Below are 22,614 nucleotides of genomic sequence, written 5' to 3' on the forward strand. Positions count from 1 at the left end.
AGGTTGGTTTTCTTTTGTTTTGTTGCTGTTTTTTGTTGTTGTTTTCCGGTAACAGCATTTTTCTATTATTATATCAACTTAGGACTAGATATAACTTGTAAGCCTCTACTGTTGGAATATACCAGCCTTTCAGAGTCTCTGCAAGGCTCACCTTCCATGGGTTTCATCTGCGAGTTAACCCCACATTTCCACCTCCCATACTCACCCTGTTCATCCTACAGCCCCTCATTAGGTTAGTGGAGCCCTGGCTTCAACTGCCTCATAATTTGGCAAAAGACATGCTAGTTCTCTCACATATATCAAAGACAGTTTTGTCCTTTGACTACTTCATTAAATTTGTTCTAATTTCTGATCAGGCTACTTCTCCATGGGTCAAAATGAGCCAGCACTGAGCGTCTGATCCACGCTTTGCTGTGACTAGCTTGAATGACTGCTCTCCACTCACGGCCACTTGAAGAAGGTGAACTATGGACAACTGAATATTATTAAAATGCTTGCGATTCACAAAGGAATCAATGCTTGCTTCTCTTCATTTTCTATTTTCAGCTTCTCGGATTTCGGCAATGTCTTTAAATGTCTCAGTTGCTTGACTTTCCCCTCATAATCTTCTGAGAATTTTTTTTCTCAGTAATTAGAAGATTCTCAACAAGAAGGGAGTTTCTAAATCTGGAAACAAATGTGAACAAGCAAGAACATTTAACTGAGACACCTACAATAAAATCTGCATTTCTATAGTTAAAATTTCAAGCCTGATCTAAAGCAGCTGTTCTCTGCCATGGGCCTGGAAAACAATGAAGCTCGGCCAACCACAGGCTCTCATTAGGTGGGGCCCACTTCCTTCTGCCAATAGGCCTGTTCACCATTGTCCTGAGGAGACAGGAGCAAAAAAAAAAAAAAAAAAAGCACTCAGATTCAAGCAAACAATAACAAACATTTATTCCAGTTATGCACAAAGATACAGTTATTCCACACATAAAACATAACTGCAAAGAGGAAGGCATGTACTTTTAGAATTCTTTCCTTTTTTTTTCTTTTTAACATAGTAGGCTGTGATGCTGTGTGATCTTTAAGTTCATCCATCTACATACAGTCTGCTCCATGTTAGTACTGGTGAAGACTCACTTAGCTAGGGTCTTCTCGGAGTTGACAATTGAACAAGATGCTGACCACTGGGGGTCGGGGAGACGTCTAGAAAAGGGAGGCCCACAATGGAGGGCCTAATTAACTTGAGGAGGGATAGAGATGCACTGTCTAAAGAAAACATTTCAGCTTGCCAGATCCAAGGTATGAGATGTGAAACGTGAACAATGTGCATACTATGAGTGTGGGAGAAGGCTAAAGGGCAGAAGGGAAAGGGACCAATGACAGAGCTAAGGTTGGGTAAAAGACTATAAAAGTCGTGACAAGAGAAGAGTGGAGAGCAAAGCCAGACTGAGTTGTTCCCTCCAGGATATTGGTCTCCAGACAAAGGACAAAGTAACTCCAAAAGCAGAGGGAGTAAGGAATGCCAAGACCACAGGCAGACTATAACCAGATGAGGACCATCCCCTGACAGATCTCCTGGGAACTGTTCATTTACTCTTCCTTCTGTCTAGACCATCTTCCCTTGGGTGTCTATATCTCAGCCCTCACCTCCGTCATACTCTTCTATAGGTCTTGCCATCACCATGTACATTAATTAGCTAAGTCCTGTACGCTACACCTACCTAATTCTTTTCTCTCTCTTTATCCTTCTGTTCACTAGTAAACACACACACACACACAAAATTTACTTCCTTTACAAAATAAAACCCACAAGCGTAGAAAGCTCTATTTCACTCGTGGGACCATTTCTAGGTATACCAAAACATGTCTAAGAGGTGCTCAGATTTTTGTTGGAATATAGAGGGTGAGCAGACTATGAAAATCATTCAGTACCAAACTATTCAGTTGTAATTGCTCAGAAGTTTGTGAGCCCATTTCAAACTCAAGGTGCTAGGCAGTGAGTAAGCCTCAACGAAACAGGAAAAGTCACAACACGGAAGGGAATCTTTGAGGTCTTAAACCAGGAAGAATGACAAATGGTCTCTTAGGTTCCAAGAGAGAATTGGCTTTTCAGAAATTCCTGTTGTTTGGGGCAGCTCTGCACTTGTGGGAAAGGAAAGGCTAGAAGGTTCCAGAAGGAAAGTAAAAAGTGATGTTTCAAAGTGGGCAATTCCTAATAGTTCCAGTAAAGGGAAAGTGTTAGCCTTAGAGAGAAGTAGGAACACTCCTCTTCCAAGTAAAGGACAGTGCTAGAGCCGGAACAATCCTGTGTGGAGAGTTCTGTAAGTGCAAGTGGTTCTGATACCAGGAACAAGATAGGGGAGATAAGGATCAAAAAGAGGGGCTCCCCAAACGAAGACCACTTGGAAAAATACTTCTGGAGAATGCGACCCTAACTCAGCAACAGATGAGCAATAGAGCAGTTAGCTTTAAAGTATTTATTTATTAAAAAATAACAAACAGGACACTATGTTTGGATCTGGCCAAGAATATATACTCAAATTTCTGTCACTGTGGAAGCCTCATTCTAGTGATACAAGAAATTAATAAATCTAATCAGCACTGTCATCTTATTGAACAGCCTTAGCAGGTGGGAGGGCTACATCAACATACTGACTAGGATTTTGAGGATGTCAGGATTGTCGCCAAATAAAGATACTGAGTGGGAAAGAGGAGGGGCAGATGACTCTTCCTACCAGACCTTGCTCAGTCCTCCTATCCACACAGCTACCGCCTTTTTTGCACACAACAAGGACAGCCCTTCAGAACACTAGCCAGTTCCTCTGCACCCTCAACTCCAGGGATCTACACTCACTCCTGCTCCACCTCTGGGCCGTATTTTTTACTGTAACCATCCTGATTCTGACTCTTCATCTCAGGCAAACACAAGTGTCCACTCATACCTTTGCATCTTTGCAACTCCTACCCCACTGTTAGAGCTGGGCCCATCATACCAATTCTCCAGCCTCGGAACAGCCTCCTTCTGTCAATTCTTACTCTCTCTCAGTTCTCACATTTTCATCCTCTCTAGTGAGCTGTTAGGGACAGCCAGTACCTTCAGATCCTTTCTTGATCCTTGTTTGCTTTCCACTCATCTCGAGTGATCCCTGACCATGGGAAATGCAGTTTATTTTTCCACACTGCCAAGAAATCTGGGTTTAAAATTAGGCAGGGCTTCACCGGGAAGTCTTTCCAACCCTTTTCACAGTCCTTAGACTAAGCGTCCAGTATCCATTCACACTTAGTGTAAGACCTGCATTCTATCTGAAGGTCATTCCCTGAGAGTCTGCACTTAGCCTCTCCTCTACCTGCACGGTGGCCTCTGGCCTACTTCTTTCTCTAGCTCTGCATGCAAGGAGGAAAGAGAGACTACCCCTCCCCCGACATGGATCCCTCCACTGGGCACCAGTTCACCATCCCTGGTATCTTCTTGGGGAGCCCAGTCACTCAATTCAGTAAGTCTCTACCCAGCAGAAGTCTGTGTCCAGACACAGTGAGGTTCTCTTCTCTCCCTAGCCCAGCATCCTTAAGGCGGCATTACTAACCCTGATATCCTCTCTTTCCCCTATCACAATCCCTGCCTGCGTCCCTGCAAGCTGACCTGTTCTCCAGGCATGCTCTGACCATGCTTCCTTCCTCAAAGACACTGTCCCAGGTGTGAACTCAGTGGACCTGTTTCCCTCTGAGTGGAGATGATATACATCTGAAGGAAGAGCCAGAGACTCTGACTCTGGCTTCTGTCACATCATTCAGCGGTTCCCCTTCTTCTTTGACCACTCTCCTCGCATCCTTCCAGGTCACCTCCTGTAGCCGTCTCTCATATATAGAAGCATTTTCCTCCGAGTCCGACCTGGAAGCGTAGTGCTCTGACGCAATCCCTGTGAGATCACATTTTCCACGAACTCAATCAATCAGATGACCCTCAGATTTGCATCCTCGGCTCAAATTCCTGAGATATGAGCCCCTGTACATCGGACAGTCCACCAGGCACCTCTTTCCATCTCTTGGAGGCCTCATTGAAACCTTAAAGGCAACACTTCTGGAAGTGAACCTGACCATTTTGTATCTTCGATGTTCCGTTTTCTCCGAGCTATAGAGTCTTCCCACGGTGTACGGAGGAAAAGAACATCAGAGAATTGTGTAGAACCCCAAGCTCAGCAATACACATTAGGCTACAGGCATGAGGGTGCACTTTGCCACAGACAATGAAATGAGAAAAAGGAAAAAAAAATGAAATATGAGGAAAACCATTTCTTCCTATTATGGTGCAGAGATTGCTCCAGTTTGAAAAGAGTCTAATGCTCTACAATTAATGTTCGACACCTTTAGGGCAAAGGTACTCACACATATCAGGAGTGTATACATACTTCAGACTCAGTGTTCATTTTAATAATAAGATGCTTTGTAACAATGTAGCAACCTCCTAGCTCTACAACAGGTTGGGCCTGTTGGTAGTCAAACCAGCTACCTGACAACATGCCCAGGAACCCAGAGATCCCAAGGTCCCAGACCTGCACAGCCAGGCCAATAGGCTTAGGCTCCTGCAATGCCTTTGTCCACCAGGAGAGCAGGGTGACGACAAATGTGCCTTCTCCATCCAGGCACCTTCACAAAAGCAGTGAGGAGGCAAGAGCCCTGACTACAAGTTGAATTCATTCTATCACACCTTCCTGCAGGCATTCAGTCTAAGAGCCAAGCAGAATTAATGTTTCTAACAGCCAATTTCTATACCGCTTAACCAAAATACATCACCAGCCTTCTTAGAGATACGTTTACATTTAAGCTACACTTTTCATGGCAAGAAAGCAAGATTTTTCCAAGTATCTCTTGTGGACCAGCGCAGCATAATGCTTTAGACACCGTCTCAGTCTGCTCTAAAACACATCTATGAAATAAGCAATGAGCACCCTACAACAGATCAATAAGCCATGGTTCAGAGTGGAGGAAAACATCTTCCCAGTCACAAAACCACATTACGGGAGATGTGGGACTTGAGCCCAGATGTTTGGTTCCGAAGACTATGCTCTTTCCGTCGTCATAGATGTCATTTAAAAACTTCCCCAAGGACGTGTTACAGTTGGCAGAGAAGAAAAGTGGCCTGTGAGGCTCCAGGGGACTCCATCATGAACAGGGAGTCCTGCTTTAACTTGTTTACACAGGGTGTTTCAGGGATGATTACAGTTGAGGCAAAAAAAAAAAAAAAAAAAGTGTTCCCACGCTCAAAAAGAGATGTTTCACAATGTTTATATTAAATTATTATGATATTGCTACTATCTAAATGGCCAGGAATGGAAAAAGACAGCAAACTTTTATTAAAGCGAAGGTGTCTTACAAAATTAGTTCAGTAACTGAGTCTCTTACTAGGAAAACACGTAATACACTTAAATTTGATTGCCACTTCACCCATGCAGGAAAGATGGGCCACATACACGAGAAATCTTATAATATGCACAAACTAATATATTCATTGTATAGGCCACCAAGATGACTCAGCAGGTAAAGGAATCTGCCACCAAATCTGATGGCCTGAGTCCCATCTCCAGAGCCCACGTGGCAGAAAGAAGGAACCAACTCCTGGAGGTTATCCTTTAATTACCACACTTGCACAACGGCACATGTATGCCCACACACACGCACACGCACACACACACACACACACACACACACATACACACACACACACACACACACACACACACTCAGGTGTGACCTACTTTGTGTGTGTGTGTGTGTGCGCCACTTATATGCTGTGTAGGTCTTTCTGTATTTCTAACATTGTTAGCTACTTTTAATTCTTGCATTCAAGCCCCAGTCAGATAATTCTCCCCACTTCCCAGCCCACACTCCAAATAAAACCACACACAAAAAAGTATAGAACATGCCTGAAGATACTGAGATTTTCAGGCAGATGGAATCTGAGATTTCAAAGGGACATGCCCAGAAAAAAGGTGAGGAATGTTAATGATCCAGTTCTGGGGCTTCCAGGGTAAAAGAAATCAGGCAAAGATCTGAGAGTTAAAAGGTGAAGCCAAGGATGGCAAGTCGTCATGTTGGATGACTAACACCGAGGAAGGTGAGGCGCCTTCAGCTTCCCTGTGAAACATCTACATGAGACATTGTTTAGCCCAGAGAGAATCAGGGACAGAAATGAGAAGGAACGAGCCAGAGGTGGAAGCTAAAGCCCAGTGTCATAAAGCAAAGAGAAGCCAAAAAGCTTTCTGAAAAAGAAAACAAGACTTGGAAGATGAAGTGTTTCAGTTGGCTAAGCAGACCGAGGATGGAGATCAAAACGCTCCTGAGGATGGGTAGGAAGGAGGTCATTAAGTGACCTGAAATGTACTGGTTTTACAGAATGGCCCTCATTCATTAAGGAGTCAGAAACATCCTTGCCATGTCAAAAACACAGCACTGAGCTTCCCGAGTCCGGTGTCTGAGGGCACTGAAGGAAACACAGGAGTTGGACTAGAAAACATTAAAAACTGAAAGTGTTTAAGGCAGACTTCCATGTGAGTTTTTTTGAGTAAAATGTAGGAGCCGAGTGAAGCGACAGACTGGGGAGAGGTAATCAGATTCTCAGAGACTCCTGCTGTCACTTACATACACACACAAGGGAGAGCTGAGGCACATGGGAAGATGAGACTAGAAGCAGACAAGAAAGGATACAGAGGATGCAGGAAGGGGGACCACCAACATCACTGGCACAGGGCATGGGCTGCAGACCTTCATGAGCTCATCTTTGAAAGGGAGGAAGGGAAAGATAGCCTCTGAAATCGATAAGGGGCACAACATGTTTTCTATCTCTTCTAAATAAAACTGTATGCAAGTACAGTGACATGTTAAGGCTACAAGGGCATGATGAGGACTAAATAGCTGATAAATTTTTCTTGCTAAAATAAAAAATCCAATTTATATAACAGAAATACATACTCTAGCAGACAAACAGATGCAAGCATTAGAAATAGCTAGCAATGTTAGAAAAACCAAAACCAAAGGCTCTATAGTACATATAAATGACTTTTTGTTTGTTTGTTTTTCGAGACAGGGTTTCTCTGTGTAGCTTTGCGCCTTTCCTGGAACTCACTTTGTAGACCAGGCTAGCCTCGAACTCACGGATCGGATTAAGGACTTAATGATGTCCAAATAGAATATAAAACTATAGCTATAACTATTCAAAAGTAAAATAAATTTTCGTACTCAAACATCTTAGGCAACATCACTGACATCTTGACTTGATATCTCAATGTCAAATATAAAATAAGATATATATGACTATGTCAACTAATCATAAATCTGTTATGTTTCAGACTGCATAGGAATATTACTGTACATTTCCCCCTTACTATAGAAGGCATACAATTAGGGTTAACAGGATGAACACAGTGTGGACATTTCAGAAAACTGGTCATTAGAAATGAAACAAGAGGGGCGGTGGTGGCGCACGCCTTTAATCCCAGCACTCAGGAGGCTGAGGCAGGCGGATCTCTGTGAGTTCGAGGCCAGCCTGGTCTACAAATCGAGTTTCAGGACAGCTAGGACTGTTAAACAGAGAAACCCTGTCTCGAAAAACACCAGAAAAAAAAAAAAGGAAGAAAGAAAAGAAATGGAACAAACGAAAACCCTCCAATTGAAACTGCTCAAAATAGCAATATAACAAATGCTATTGCTAGCTTTTTTCAACTGCTTTTATCCTCAAGTCATGTGACTGATGGTGGTATTACCAATGCATATGGGGAGAGGAGGAAGCCCTGAGTGTGTGAAGGCCTGAGAGAATCTGTGCTGTTGACATGGGCACGGCTATATCAAGGAACCTACAGCTTCAAACCCCTGGGGATGGCAAACCTTTCCCCCTGGCGTGAGGCTCAGTGCAATGGCAAAGTCTTCCTCTGGCATCTGACTAGGAACGTTGATAGTGCGTGAAGAAAATGTCCACAATAGTGGTTTCCCTCACTCCAGACATTCATGGCCTGAAGACTGCTCCCCTGCAGAGACCACTCCTCCTGAGGTTAGCTAAAGTTGCCTCTTTGGTCCAGCTCTTCACTACACACCCTGCCTCCTTGTTCATCTGTGTGTGATAACCCCATGTCCTTGATCATCTGTATATAACAACATTCCTCTCTATTCAACTGTACACAATAAACACACTCATCTCTGAGGTGCTGCGATTTCTCCATCCGAGAGCCCAGTCCACCTACTTCCCCAGCTTTTCCATGTGTCCCTGTGCGTATTTTTTCCTTCATTCCCTCACTGCCCCGAGTCTGGTCCCTTCCTGGAGCCTTGCTGAAACTCAGCAAATACACATACTTGCTTTAATCCTAGGTAGCAGCTATCCCCAAATGATAGGTCCATGGGAAGAGGCTGAAGAAACTGTACCAGTGGCTTCCGTCAGGTTGAAGACGAGAACGAGAAGAATAAACAGTTATATGGACCGAAATGTTCCAGAAAAGAGAGTGCCCTGTGTCATTTTGATCATGGATGAATTGGATGCTCCTGTAAGCAAGCAACCCTGAACAATCTCATGAGTACATGTAGTAATTGTGCAGCTGCCCAGACCTCAGAATGAAATCCTGGGCATCAAACTCAAACACTAGGAGTGGAAAGAAGACCGCGAGAGCCAGTCTCTGGAGATGGAAGACTGGACTACTGGAAATAAAAGGTTGACTTTATCCGAGAGTCTGCTGACTGAAAGTGAGGCAGTGGGCAGATGCAGGCAGATGCGGGCAGATGCAGGCAGGGTAGGGAAATACACAGAGAGCAAAAGAATAGGGAACCAAGAAAGCAGAAAGGGCTGGTGAAGATCCACAGTGTAGGAGCAACGAGGAGCTGAGAGACAGATGGACAGGAATTGGTAGTCAAAGAATCCTGGAGTGTGAGATCTCAGAAGTAGCTATGAAACACAAGGGCAAAATTCCAGACATAGCCTGAGAAGTGAGAATCTTGTATAGGTTAACTCTCAGCAACAGGAGAAGAGAGAGAAAGCTGCAGAGCGAGCCTGTGCCACAGTAAATCGGCAGGTTGGCCGAGCGTTGTCCGTAGATGAGAAATAGGAGGCAGAAGTTAGAAAGCCGAGTGTGGAGCCAGGCATGGTGAAGCATACTGCAATCCCAACACTCAGAAGCCCGAGTGGGGACCACAGTGGGTACAGACACAGTCTGTGTTACACAGTGACATCCTGCCTAGAAAAAAAAGAAAAAAGAAACCAGAAAGCAAGATTTAGTAGCCAAACTCAAGCAAGCAAAGAAAAGGGGATCCTGACCTATTTCTCTCAATAAAGCAGGAGAAAGCAGGAAGAACACACACCTTAACTTTCCTAGGTGTAGTACACGTACATTGGCTATCATTTTCAGCGTGTCAAAAAGTACACACAACAGTAATAGAAAATCTAGATAACTCTCTATGCTTCTACTGACCAGGTTAATTTAACCTAAAATACCCAGTGGATCCAACTGACTGACTGTCACAAATCACAAATAAATAAAGAAAGCAACTAGTAACCAAAGCCACACCTGTGGTTGACAAAACTGGCCAAATAACCCAACAATCAGTTTTCTTACGAAAACTGAGAAGGTCAATAATTTTTAAGGACCTTAGGCACTCACTGGCAACTGTACAGATAGGTATATAGCTTATACACTGCTGGTGCTTGTCCTGTAGCGCCCAGCAAGCTCATACGTGAGCTAACCAAACAAAGATCTCTCACTGTAGCACTGACACAGTATTGATTTGTACCTCCCCAAAGGACTGCAAGGTGTCTATACCATTCCATATGCAACTTAATCTTTAAAACCTCCGTTGGAAAAGAGGCCAGGAAATTCATATGCTCTGATTTCGATATTTAAAAACTAAGGCACAAACATCTAAATGCTTCAACTGAAGCTCATAATGCAGCCAGTCCAACCTTCTCAAAGCTCGCCCACACCCCACCTCATGGACCAAGTACAGGGCTAGGCTGGATACCCTAACGATGTAAAATAGACATGCTCTTCTGTACACATAAAACAAAACCCTAAAAGGAAGAATGTGCAGAAGTGTAAACTTTTCTTGGTGGGACACCATAACATTTACAAACAATAATTTACACCATACCTTTATTGCTTCTGATGAAAGAGCATTTCCCTTTTTCTGATGTGTGCTCACGGGCTCATTTTCAACACTGAAAAATAAAAACCACAGTGGTCTGAAATTAAAGGAAAATTATTCAACACGTACAGCTTCTCTAAAACAAGAATTGAAAGGTCATTCATCTGCAATGATCGGGGAGTCCTGGGAATAGGCTGATTGGAATCTAAACTGGAAAAGCGCATTCAATCCTGCTCATCCAGCCTTCCAAAACTTCTGTGAATTCATTATACTACCTGTAGTCTTATACTGATGATCACATCACAGTAACGGCAGCGCCACACAAAGCACTAGTACACTAACTAATCTAACGTTGGAAAGTGCCAGCACTCAGTGTTTGTTTCTATCAAGGTTCTCCACAGTCTGATATTATTTTAATGCCTGTGCTAGGTGATATTTCTATTCAGCATATCATTATATAAACATATAGTTTTACCCAGTGAATTCTGTGACTGTTTAAAAATAGATGCAGATTTATCTGACCCCAAATTGTCCGAGACAGCACCTAAATAATTCAAATTTTAGGGAAGTCACTTTTAATTGTCTTGTGTGGAGCATTCACAGATGCTCCAAAAAATGACACTCAAAACTCAACTGCATCCATTGCTACCAGGCAGATAGACATCTTAAATCCAAATGTATCCACGTCTATACATTATGATGTTTTCAAATTTTTCTAATCCTTTGACAAATTGAATACTTCCAAAAAAGACCCTTAAGACTGTCTCCTATGTACCAAGGATTGTGCTTGGCTCTTAGTGTATCAAGAGACAAGCAAGTTGGGGTCTTCACAAAACTTAATCTATTTGGGGAGACTGGTGCAGTCTCTAACAATGTGATCTGTTCAATGTTAGAGCTGTTGAATGAACAAGGCCGTCTGGAGGACAGGGCAAATAACAGCCTGTGCACACTCCACACAGTACCGCCTGGGGAGGTCTGAAGGCAGGAAGTCCAAGAATACAGTACTTGGGGGCACCCATATTTTGTTTGTTTTTAGTTCAACACTAGAGCAAACAACTTGGAACAGACAGAGGTAATCCCGTAGCAGATGAGAATGAGAACAGAGGTTAAAGGATGCCACTCCATGAAGAACTGGCTCAACCCGTTTCAGAACGTGATCTTCCTTTGTCCTGACTTCAGTGTGAAGACTTTAGAGCCCCGAGACAGGGACAAGCCCACCCACAATGACCAGGACTCATGCTCACGTTTGGTGCAGCAATGTAAAGAGGAAGTATCATAAACTCAAATCAGATAGAGACCAATCCCAGAGCAGATGAGAAGGGAAGAACTAACTTATGCTCCATAGACTTTTCTACCCACAAACCCCAGTGCTATTCTGGAGACTATCCAAAGAATGAACAGTGATAGTCAAAAGACAAGAGTACGACAAAACCCATCAACACCTGGGAGATACACCAGAGTACAATTTCCTAAGATGGAGATTTTATGTAGAAATATAAGAACACAGAGATACAGCTATGCCCCTAAATATTTAAAATGTTTTTTTTAAAAGGTAAGTAAAAAAAGATAAATATGTCAGCTGTGGGTTCAACACATGGAAAATTCTATGGGAAGAAAAACAGAGAGTAACACTGACACCTCCCACTCATCCTCATGTAAGCAACCCCAAATAAACTCAACATTTCCCCCAAGGAGACATTAAAGGAGAAGAAGTTAGAAAGGGAGAGGGATCAGTAGAAGTAGGAGAGGAAATAAGAGAGGGTGATGGGAAGGTGAATGTAATCAAAGTCCATTAGCTACATGCATGAAGTTGTCAAAGATGAGGATGAATACTGAATACAGACACTGTAACATATATACATAAATTTCATAGAATAAGAATACATCTGTGCCAGGCAGTGGTGGCGCACGCCTTTAATCCCAACACTCGGGAGGCAGAGCCAGGTGGATCTCTGTGAGTTCGAGGCCAGCCTGGGCTACCAAGTGAGTTCCAGGAAAGGCGCAAAGCTACACAGAGAAACCCTGTCTCGAAAAACCAAAAAAAAAAAAAAAAAAAAAAGAATACATCTGTGATTACAGTTATAAAGGAGAGTAGTTTCTTTTTTTTTTTAAGTTTTTACTAACCTTACCTGTTGTCGCAAAGATATTTTATATAATGGATAATTTAAGCTCAAGCCAAAGAAAATAAACTGTCAAAATTCATGTAGAAAGTGTCATACTGTAAGGATCAGCTCAGCTCAGGATATTGACGGTGCTAACCCTATAAATGAACCATGGAACTCTATCTTCAATGGGCCACCTAGGAACTAAACATACAGCAACTGCTTAATTTAGTACTCCATTTCTTAAATTTCCTAAGCTTCATTTCGAATAGGCAGCTCTAACCTCCACAGGCTATACATGTGGCCAAGGTTAGCTACATATGCAGTCCGACACAAAATTGAAAATGTATTTAAAATGTTGTGTTATTTTTTTTTTTACACATTTTAAATTTTGTCATTCAAATGTGCAGCTTTGAAGCATGAACTCTGTAATGACAAAGTCATGTTACAATATCAAATGGTCAGACACACCTGAGTTTCGAGAGTCCTTCCTGTAAGATATATTTCCCTGGTAAGGCTGTAAATAATACTAGTAGAAGTTAGACTAGTACATACGAAAGCTCTGCTGAAAATGCAGCTTCCGTCAAACCGTGGTGGTTTGAAAGACAGTGGCCCCCAAAGGGAGTGACACTATTAGGAGGTGTGGCCTTTTTTGGAGGAAGTGTGTCACTGTGTGTGTGGGGGGGGGGGGGAGGGTGCTTTGAAGTCTTTTTCTCAAAGACACTTGGCTATTTCTCCACCATGTCTGCCTGCCTTCGGGCCGCCATGCTCTCCGACGTGATGGTGATGGACTGAACCTCTGAACTGTAAGCCAGCCACCCCAATTAAATGTTTCCTTTACGGGAGTTGCCACGGTCATGGTGTCTCTTCACAGCAATAGTAACCCTAACCAAGACAGAAGTTGGGGACTAGGGTATTGCTGTGACAGGCCTGACCATGTTTTTGTTTGGAGGAATTTGGGGCTTTAGATTTAGAAAGCAGTGGAATACCTGAAGTGTGCTTAATGGGCCGTACTAGTAGCAACATGCAAGAAAGTGGTGCTAAGAGTTACCTGAACTATGAGGGGCTCATTCCAGAGGTTTCGGAGGAGAATGTTAGTATGTTGCCTAGAGATTGTTCCTGTGACATTTTTGGTGAAGAATGTGGCTGTTCTTTGCCCTTGTTTGAAAAGTTTGCCTGAGGCTAAACTGAAGAGTTTTGGATTAATACTCTTGGCAGAGGAAATCTCAAAACAGCCTAGTATAGACTCTGTTGGGTGGTTACTAGTGTTAACTCTAGTGAAGACATAGAGCGAAAAGGAACAAGCTGAGCAAGGACAAATATTTGAGGAGAAAAAAAGGAGCATCAGAAAGCAGAATAGAGGTAAATTCTTTGTTCAAGGAGATAAACAGATTAAGAAATGGAATATAGGGAGTGGTGACCTAAAGGCAAGATGTTTCCAACTTTTGAAAAGAAACTAAGGAAAAGTTTAGGGCCGGTTATGCTGGTGCAAACCTTTAATCCTAGCACTGGGAAGGTAGAGGCTGGTGATCTCCTAGTTTGAGGCCAGCCTGGTCTAAAGAGCAAGTTCAAGGACAGCCAAACTTAGGTAGTGAAGGAAAACAGAAAGCTGGTGAAGATGTAATTAAACAGGGGGCCATGTTCCAGCCCCAGTAAGCAGCAGAACTTGGCAGCTTAGGCCACGTGGTTCTGGTTTTAGAGTGAGGAATAGAAGAAAGGAATCATGCAATTTGTCCCTGAGATTAATGAAAGTCACTGAGGCCAGGCATGTGTCAGAGGTGTCCCTAAATGGAGACTACTGCATGAAGCTGTAAGTTGAAGCCTGGATTGCCTTGGAGAAGCCAAGATGTTAGAGATGCCATAGTTGTGGGTTACCGACCAAGGAGAGCTGCTAACAGTGAATGAAACCAGCCCAAGAGAAAGAAGTGTGTTGTAGTCCACAAATCTGAATAGAATTGGAAATGTGGAGAGCATTTTGACATCAGACATGGTGATGCAGTATTTGGAGTTTGCCCAGCTAGTTTTTGGTCTTGCTTTGGTCCAGTATTTCCTTCCTATGCTCCTTTCTTTATGTTTTGGAATGGTAATGTATATCCTGTGACATTATGTGTTAGAAATATGTGATCTGCTTTTTTATTTTCATTTTTACGGGTGATTACAGTTAAGAGATTGTCATGCATCTCAGAAGAGACTCTGAACTTTGGACTTTGAAGTAAGTTTGAGACTGTTACAGACTATGGGGACTTTTGAAATTGGACTGAATGCATTTTTGCATTATGATATAGCTATAAGCCTTTGGGGGTCAGAGAGTGGAATGTGGCCGTTTAAAAGAAAATGGCCCCCAAGGAGTGTGGCACTATTAGGAGGTGTGGCCTTGTTGCAGTAGGTATGGTCTTATTGGAGGAAGTGTGTCACTGTGGGGGTGGGCTTTGATGTCTTTTTCTCAAGCTTCACTCAGTGCAACAGTCAGTCAACTTCCTGTTGCCTGTAGGACACTTGACTATTTCTCCACCACCATGCCTACCTGTCTGCCACCATGCTCTCTGACATGATGAAAATAGACTGAACCTCTGAACTATGTGAGCTTCCACAATTAAAATGTTTCCTTTATAAAAAGTTAACAGTAGTCATGGTGTCTCTTCAAAGCAATAGTAACCCTAATTAATACAAGTCTCATGCAACTAAAGTAGAAAGTCTATAAGGAACTGTCACTACCTCCAAGTGCATACACACCCACACACACATCCACACCACACTCACACACACGCACGCACGCATGCACACACGCACTTAAAAAACAGTTTGCAGCAGAACGTATGGCACTAACAACTAAAGCTCAACTAAATCATCATTGGAAGCTTTTTCAAGTCTCTAAAACTTATTTCCTATGTTTAATTCCTATGATTCTCATCACTAATGCAAAACTTTAATATGTGTTGAGTATTAGCCAAGTGCCACGAACAATACATTGTCAAATTGTGTTTAGGCTGGAGAGGATGACGCTAGGCTGGGACCACACTGCCCTCTTCACTGCAGAGGCAAGAGGACTAGATGTGAGAGCCATTGTCTGACTAAAGACCTCCATACTTCTTTTCCAAATAATTATAGTCCTGTTTTAATTGATCTCTTGTATCTATAGGATTCCTCTGCTTCAATTAATTCTTTACAAGAAGATCAAAGTGATTGTTAATGTCATCATGACATTCTTCTGTTCAAAACAAAACAAGACAAAAAAACAAATCTTTATCCACTGGTAAGTAAGTTGAAGGGACACATGCACACACACTTATTCTCTACCTGGTTGCGATACACCTGCCACAAAGAATCATTTGTCACTGCTAGAACACGCCAAATTCTCAGGCCAACAAACTGCTTTCTTCTGTTTGCAGTACTTCCGCCTGAACCAACATTTAATCTTCCACAGTTCTGCTTGGCCTGTGTTTTCTTTCCTCTCACCGCACCCAGAAAGACCTGCTTTTTAATTTTAACAGCTGTCTGCCCATTTGCTCAACTCAGACACGAACTTTTAAGTTCAGTAATGTGTCATTTCTGTCTATCACACAGCCTAGTATGGTGCGTAGTACTATGAAAGCACACAAACATGTGTTCAATGTTAAGAACTTGTAACAGGCTATCAATCTGTGTGTGCATATCCCACCAGAAACCAGGTTCCACTGAGAACACTGTAGGGACAAACGTGAGGCTTTTCTTAATGAGGGAGTGTGCACGATGGGACAGCAGCCATGCCTGATCCGTGTCCTCTTGCTGTTAAGTACAAGAACGGGAAGTCAGGTTAGGGCAAAGACGATGCAGCAGGAACAAAATCTTTTCCAGTGTTTATTTTTACTTTTTTGGTTTTGTTTTTGTTCATGATTAATCATGGACGTTGTTATGCAATCCTGTGAAATTAAATCTCAGGAAGCAGAAGTAGTTGCTTCCTGAAAAAAGATTAATTAAACGAAAAAAGATTAATTAAATATTTTTTCGTACCGTGTTTTTGGGCAGTAATTAAAACATGTTTCTCAAATTGTACACACTGAATTGTTATGGACCAAGGGCAGCACAACAAACAAACAAATAAACAAATAAACCACAACTATTTACACTTCATATAATCTCTTAATAAATTATAGAGAATTTAGGCCAAAAATATTAATTGCAAAAAGTCATTGTAAGTTAGCCTTTAATTTTCATTTCAAATATGAGCTGTGTTGCTTACCCTAACCGTCTACATCAACAGGCATAGGAACACTCTTATTTATCGGGAATATTGGCATCACAAAAGAATAATGAGTGCCAGAAACCCACAGATTAAGCAGCATAACCTAAAGTGATCAAAATCTGATTTGCTGGATTTCAAGCACAAGAAAGTTCCCTCTTAGAAAAGAGACCCAAACTCAGCATGGTGGCACACGCCTTTAATCCCAGCACTAGGGAGGCAGAGTTGTGGAACTCATCTCTGTGAGTTTGAGGCCAGCCTGGTCTACGGCCTGAGTTCCAGGACAGCCAGGGCTACAGTGAGTCCGTGTCTCAAAAACACCAAAAAGAAGAAGGAGGAGGGAGGTGAGGAAGAGAGAGAGAGAGAGAGAGAGAGAGAGAGAGAGAGAGAGAGAGAGAGAGAGAGAGAGAGAGAGAAAACACCCAGCTACAGGGCACATTCCAGAAAATAACTAGAAACAAACAGGGTCTCACTGCTTTAATTTCAGGAACAACTTTGACAATATTCTTCCTCCCCTAGAAAGATCAATTTCCTGCCATTAAGACCTCACTCTCCTTGAGTACCTGTCTTGCTACAAAGGCAAGATTAAAGCTATCCACACTCAGCATTCTTTTAGAAAGGGGCCAAAATGTTTGAAGGTTTTAATAAAGCTTCAGTCCTAAATATTTGCTACTTTTTTCTCCCCAGAAATTTTGTCCATCTTTACAAAAAAAAAAAGGAGGAAGGGAGGAAGAGAGAGGAAACGCAATGGTTAAGACACTCAAGATGTTGATACTGGCATGTCGTGTCATAAAAAGAAAAGGAGCTGAGGAGACTGAAAAGAATGGTACTTTCAGATTCAAAAAGAGAAAGAGACACATGTTCAAATCCATATAATGCCAGACTTCATGTAAGACAATAGTCCATTCCTATGGTTTGCTCACAATGTAAAGTCCTCTGGGACTAAGAATATTTCAATAGTAGTATTTTTAGAAAGCATTCAATTAGCTCATGGTAGGGAGAAAAAGGCAAGAACCACTATTATAAACAGACACAAATAATTCTTGGCATCTCTAAGTAGCCTTGTCTTACTTAACCAAAAGAGTACAAATTCGAAGGTCAATGTAACACACGAGCTCCTCATTTCTAAACAACCTTATACAGAGCATTATCGGAAGGCCAGGACTCCAACATGGGCCCTTTAAGCAGTTACTTGCTTTGTGCTAGACATAAAACAAACTTCTGGGCAATGAAAAACAAAAGGTATTCTAACATTCTAAACTTCAAGTAATTTCCATGAGGTTCTGGCCCATGGTCTAAAATAACTTACTTTCTTGTTTTTAACTTAAATTCTAATAAGATAATGGAATCCTTGACAGATAAGAAACATAAAGCTGAGCTCAATAACTAACCAACCCAGCAGATAGAGAGCAACCCACTTGCATGTTCTAGGCGCCCTCCCTGGTGCTAGGGGTCTAGCAGTAAAGGAAAGAGAAAAAACCAATACAAAACCCAAAACACTTTGTCTTCCTCAAGCCTTAACATATAACAGCATCACCCAGGGTGCTGGGTTTATAAAACAAACAACTTATTGTCAAGGAAGCCAACTGAAGTTGACTGAACAATCTACATTGTCAATCACCCCCATCCCCAGGTGATCAGCTGAGGTTACCCTCTGACACCACATTCTTGAACAGTGGACTGAGCGCCTCTCTGGATTCAGCTAACATCAACGCCGGGTGATTATGTAGGGAAGAGAGAAATCTGGTCAGGAAGACCATTGTTTAATACTATTCAGATGAGGTCCATGTTGAGACATAAAGATTAAATACTAATTAGAAAACCCACAGAGACTACTGATTCCAAACACTGCTGTTCAATCTCAGCAAATAGCTGTGACTGTAATGAGCACACGGAGTATCCCAAGTATGGAGTGGGAACCACGGCAAGAAGCCCCCTCACTGCAGTCCACGTCACTGACAGCGGCACAGGGGCCCTGCCAGTCACGCACACATGTGGTCCAAGAGCGGCTTCCTGGATGGAGGGAGGGTAGGCTTGACAAAGCAGCCTTTTACTCAACAGTTTCTTGGGGGAGGGGGGAGAGAAGTAAATATTTAGGCTTAAACCTTCCAAACAGTTTTGCTTCTTTCTAAAATAAGCCTGCCAGTGGGGCGTGGTCAGTGGGGAGGGGAAGACACCCTTGGAAAGCAAAGCTCTCCATTCCCCATTCCCCATTCTCCTGTAAGACTTGTCCTCCTGTGATATTCTTTTTTCTCATGCATCATAAATCTGGCTTTGTCAGAAAAATCCAGAACTGCTAAAGATCTGAGGACAGTTTCCTTAAGTGTCTTATGGAGGCTTAGCATCTTCTCTACAGACGCTGGAGTGGATGATGTTTGGGCATTTCTAGAGACGAGGCAAACCTCTTATGGGAAGACATCATAATCATCGTCATCAGCAGTCATTCTGAACGCTGCTAAACACAAGGTCACTTAACTTCACTTGGGAAAGTCCTTACATTTAAGCATCACCTGCCAACTGGCTGTCCTTAGGGAAGTTGGCCACACCTAAGCTTTTCTAACTACAACTGATATTCTCCTTTTCTTCCATTCCTCTCAGCTCCATCGTGCCTGAAATCATGCCCCCTCTCTGCATGTTCCTTTCCACTCCACAAGGAAGACTATCTCCCGGGTCTACAGCCACAGGACTGGCAGAAGAGCAGGGAAAGGAATCAGGGCAGATCTGTATGGTTTTCTCCCTCCTCACCGATGTCAGCTGGATCGAGACCCTGACCAGGAAGCCACGTCTCCCACCGCAGCCTCATTAGGCCTGTCCTTCCTGGCACGTTGCTTCTCACCACAGGTCACCTGACCCAACTCCTGTGAGGAAACCAGAAGCCACCAGAATTCAGCCTTCGTTATATTGTGACCAAATCATGCTCCCGTCCTTCCTTGACTAAAGAAAAGATGATAGGCAACGAAGGCCCTTTCACAGACCCACTGCTGTGGTCATCAGTAGTAAAACGTTCTGCAGAACGGTAAAAATGTCCCTGGGGACCTTTCAATAGCTGATGGGCTGCCGGGGGAGGCAGGGTCATTGTCTTTAGTGGTATAGACACTGGTGACTTGTTCATGCTTTATTGGACGGCTTCACACCCCTGCCCATCCTGCCGGCTCTTGTGAAGATCAGTGGGCCACAAAACAAAATAGAAAGACAGGCTAGCAGGAAGGACTTGTTGGGAGGAGGGGGCGTGGTTGCTGTGGAAAGGGGTTGAGCAAGAATGGGTGACCAAAATGTACGAAATCAATAAATAAAACTTTTAAATGAAACACAAAAATCTTTAAAACTCAAAATAGACATATGCCTATTTCAGCGGCAGCACCTTAAGGACAATAGGCTTTTCAGCAAAATCCTCCCTCTGGATGTGAATCTATAAACATGTAAATTTCAGGGCAGACCAGCTAACATGAGATGGCTCCCAGACCTGTAATCTCAGGATGTTCTGAGTCTGAAAGCTACAGGGTCAGTGATAAAAGAAAACAGATGAATCTTGTCTTTTTCTTCCTTTCCCACAGACTATGTCCAGGAAGCCAACCACAAATCAAAACTAATGCCAGTGCATAAGAACAAAGAGACACGTCCACTGCCCCTTATCTTTTTTTTTTTTTTTGGTTTTTCGAGACAGGGTTTCTCTGTGTAGCTTTGTGCCTTTCCTGGAACTCACTTGGTAGCCCAGGCTGGCCTCAAACTCCACAGAGATCTGCCTGGCTCTGCCTCCGGAGTGCTGGGATTAAAGGTGTGCGCCACCACCGACCGACCCCACTGCCCCTTATCTCACAGTTACTTGGGGCTAGCTTCAGGCCTGGTCTCTGTTCCCTTAGCCACCATCTGAGCCCTCACTGTGGTCCTTAACTATATACTACGAATATTACTCCCACACCCTCCTAAGAGGATGTCTATATCATGGAGGCCATGTACATGAGCCCCAAGATTTTTTTCTGTAGAAATATGGTCCCCAAGTCCTAAAATCCTCTTTGTTCAATGTTTTACTGATGTCTATTATGAATTAGACTGACTTTTATGCACTAGCCTGCAATCCCATCTAGCAAGCCCTATTCTGCCTCTATGAAGAAAAGATTCCCACATCAATGATTCAGAGACAGCCACCTGGAGAACTGTCCTTTCATAAATGATGACTGCTAGCAGGAGAGCAGTATTAGTACTTTTTAAATGATCATTAGCAGGACATAAAACAGGTGGTTATAGCACTATTTCTGGGCTCCAAATTAAAAGGTAACTAGAGGCTGCAATTTTAAAGCAGCCAAACAGCATGTATTTCAGCTTAAACATCTGGCATTCGAATGATTTCAGAAATCTTTGGACCGAAAAAGAATCAAGGGAAGGAGGAAACGTAATGGATATGATGAGATTTGGTTGCTTTGCAATCTCAGCGTATCTGGCGCTGCTCGACTCCATATGCTGACCTTCTGTGATTCACGTATCTCTGATGCTTTATTTTCTCTCCTCCATCTCTGTCCTACAACACAAGCCCATAATTACAGTTCAGCCCTCGGCGGCGGCGGAGTGAGAGTCTCAGCAGTTTGAGATGCACTGTCTGCCACTCACTGATCCTGAACGACTGCTCTTTTTCTTCCCAGAGTCCTTTGTCCATTCATGCCCTTCAGACTCTGAACATCACCTCACAAAAGTGAAGCAACATCAGGACCCTTCAGCTGTGATGTGAATTCCCAAGCTGGTATTACAGCCGTTTTTTAAAAATGGGGCATTTAGGGGTAAAGCACAAATCAATGGGAGAGGGCTTGTCTAAGTGCAAGGCTATAGGTTACCTTTATATTTATAATATATATTACCTTAATATATTTATAATATATTATATATACCTTAGTTTATTTTATATGTATATATATATATATATATATATACACACACATACAAACACACATATAACCAGTATCACAAAAAGTAAAAAAAAATACTAGCACAAAGCAGACAACCACATACCATTGAAAAAATAGTCCTGAAAGAGGATTGGAGACTGAAAGATAAGCCAAACTGTGTCTTCCTCGGAGCTCTACAGAACCTGATCGTGGCTGACATCCCCCTCCAACTCACATCCTTCCTTTTCTGTAAGTTCTAAGATAAATATAAATATGCTATGTAAATATGTAAGCACAGGACCACAAAAGATATTCAAAAGCTAAATGATATTTCAACTTCTTGCTAGGGCCTCCCCACTCCTACTTCATCGGGCTGAATGATCACTCTCCATTATCATGGACACTCTTTCTTCCACTTTGTTGGGTCTGCCCACACTGGCACACAATACTGTGAATTCTCAGGACCTTCAAATGGTGTTCTCTCATTCTGGAAATTTCTTGTGGGGATGTGTTCATGCATCACTCCCAGATACAGTCCAGATCTCTGCTCAAATACTACCCAGGAGAAGGCTTTGATGCTCACACTTCCCTAGACCTTACTCTAGACCCACCCTGCCTTGTTCCTTCATCCTGCTTTAGTTAAACTTTAAAGCATGCTATATGTATCAATTTACCATTTATTTTCTCTCATCCAGTAGAATACAAAACCTATGCAAGGAAAGACACTTAGATACTTAAGATTTTGATAAAAGATGGCAGGCACAACTAAGATTTTTATAAGGATTAAATTTTAAGGTTTTATTACTTATTTAAACATATGGACTATTGTAGAAAATATCAGAGCACTATTGTTGACGGGATATATATAAATTTCAATCCCAAAGAGAATGTTTTACTTGTAAAAATATCTGCATATGTAGATACATACATAAATGCGACACGTCTTTGAGAGGCCAGAGTTCTGAAGGTGCCTTTATTTTATATTTTCAAACAGGTGTTAAACAGATTTAACACCTGTTTACAAAAGCATAAGTTACTATTGAAAGAGATTTTAAATGACCTAGTATTGTCGTTGAGGAAAAACAAGAAATCAGTGAAAATGCAACAAAGAATAACTAGACACTTAAACTATAAATATTGCACAATGGTGAATTCCCTGTTCATAATATATGCCACACTATGGAAGCAGATCCTTACCTAACTACTTACAACAGTGAACCAACCCAATCACTACAGCTCACAGCTTCAACTTTGATTAACCAGCAAGAGGCCATCTGCAGCCAGAGCATGACTCCTGGTGCTTCACCAGAAAGCA

At 42.4% G+C, this 22,614-nt stretch overlaps 1 protein-coding gene across 1 annotated transcript in view; it reads right to left on the reverse strand.

Annotated features, from left to right (window-relative positions):
* The window catches only part of Crybg3 (crystallin beta-gamma domain containing 3), a 112,010-nt gene that overhangs the window by 78,027 nt on the left and 11,369 nt on the right, over positions 1 to 22,614 (reverse strand). Inside the window, exon 2 of the mRNA XM_052740942.1 lies at positions 10,108 to 10,174. Within this exon, the coding sequence (XP_052596902.1) occupies positions 10,108 to 10,174 (67 nt within the window). The remainder of the gene's footprint in view (positions 1 to 10,107; positions 10,175 to 22,614) is intronic.

The sequence above is a fragment of the Peromyscus californicus genome, unplaced genomic scaffold, assembly GCF_007827085.1.
Source record: "Peromyscus californicus insignis strain IS unplaced genomic scaffold, ASM782708v3 Scaffold_16__1_contigs__length_79575227, whole genome shotgun sequence".
NCBI classification, from domain to species: Eukaryota; Metazoa; Chordata; class Mammalia; order Rodentia; family Cricetidae; genus Peromyscus; species Peromyscus californicus.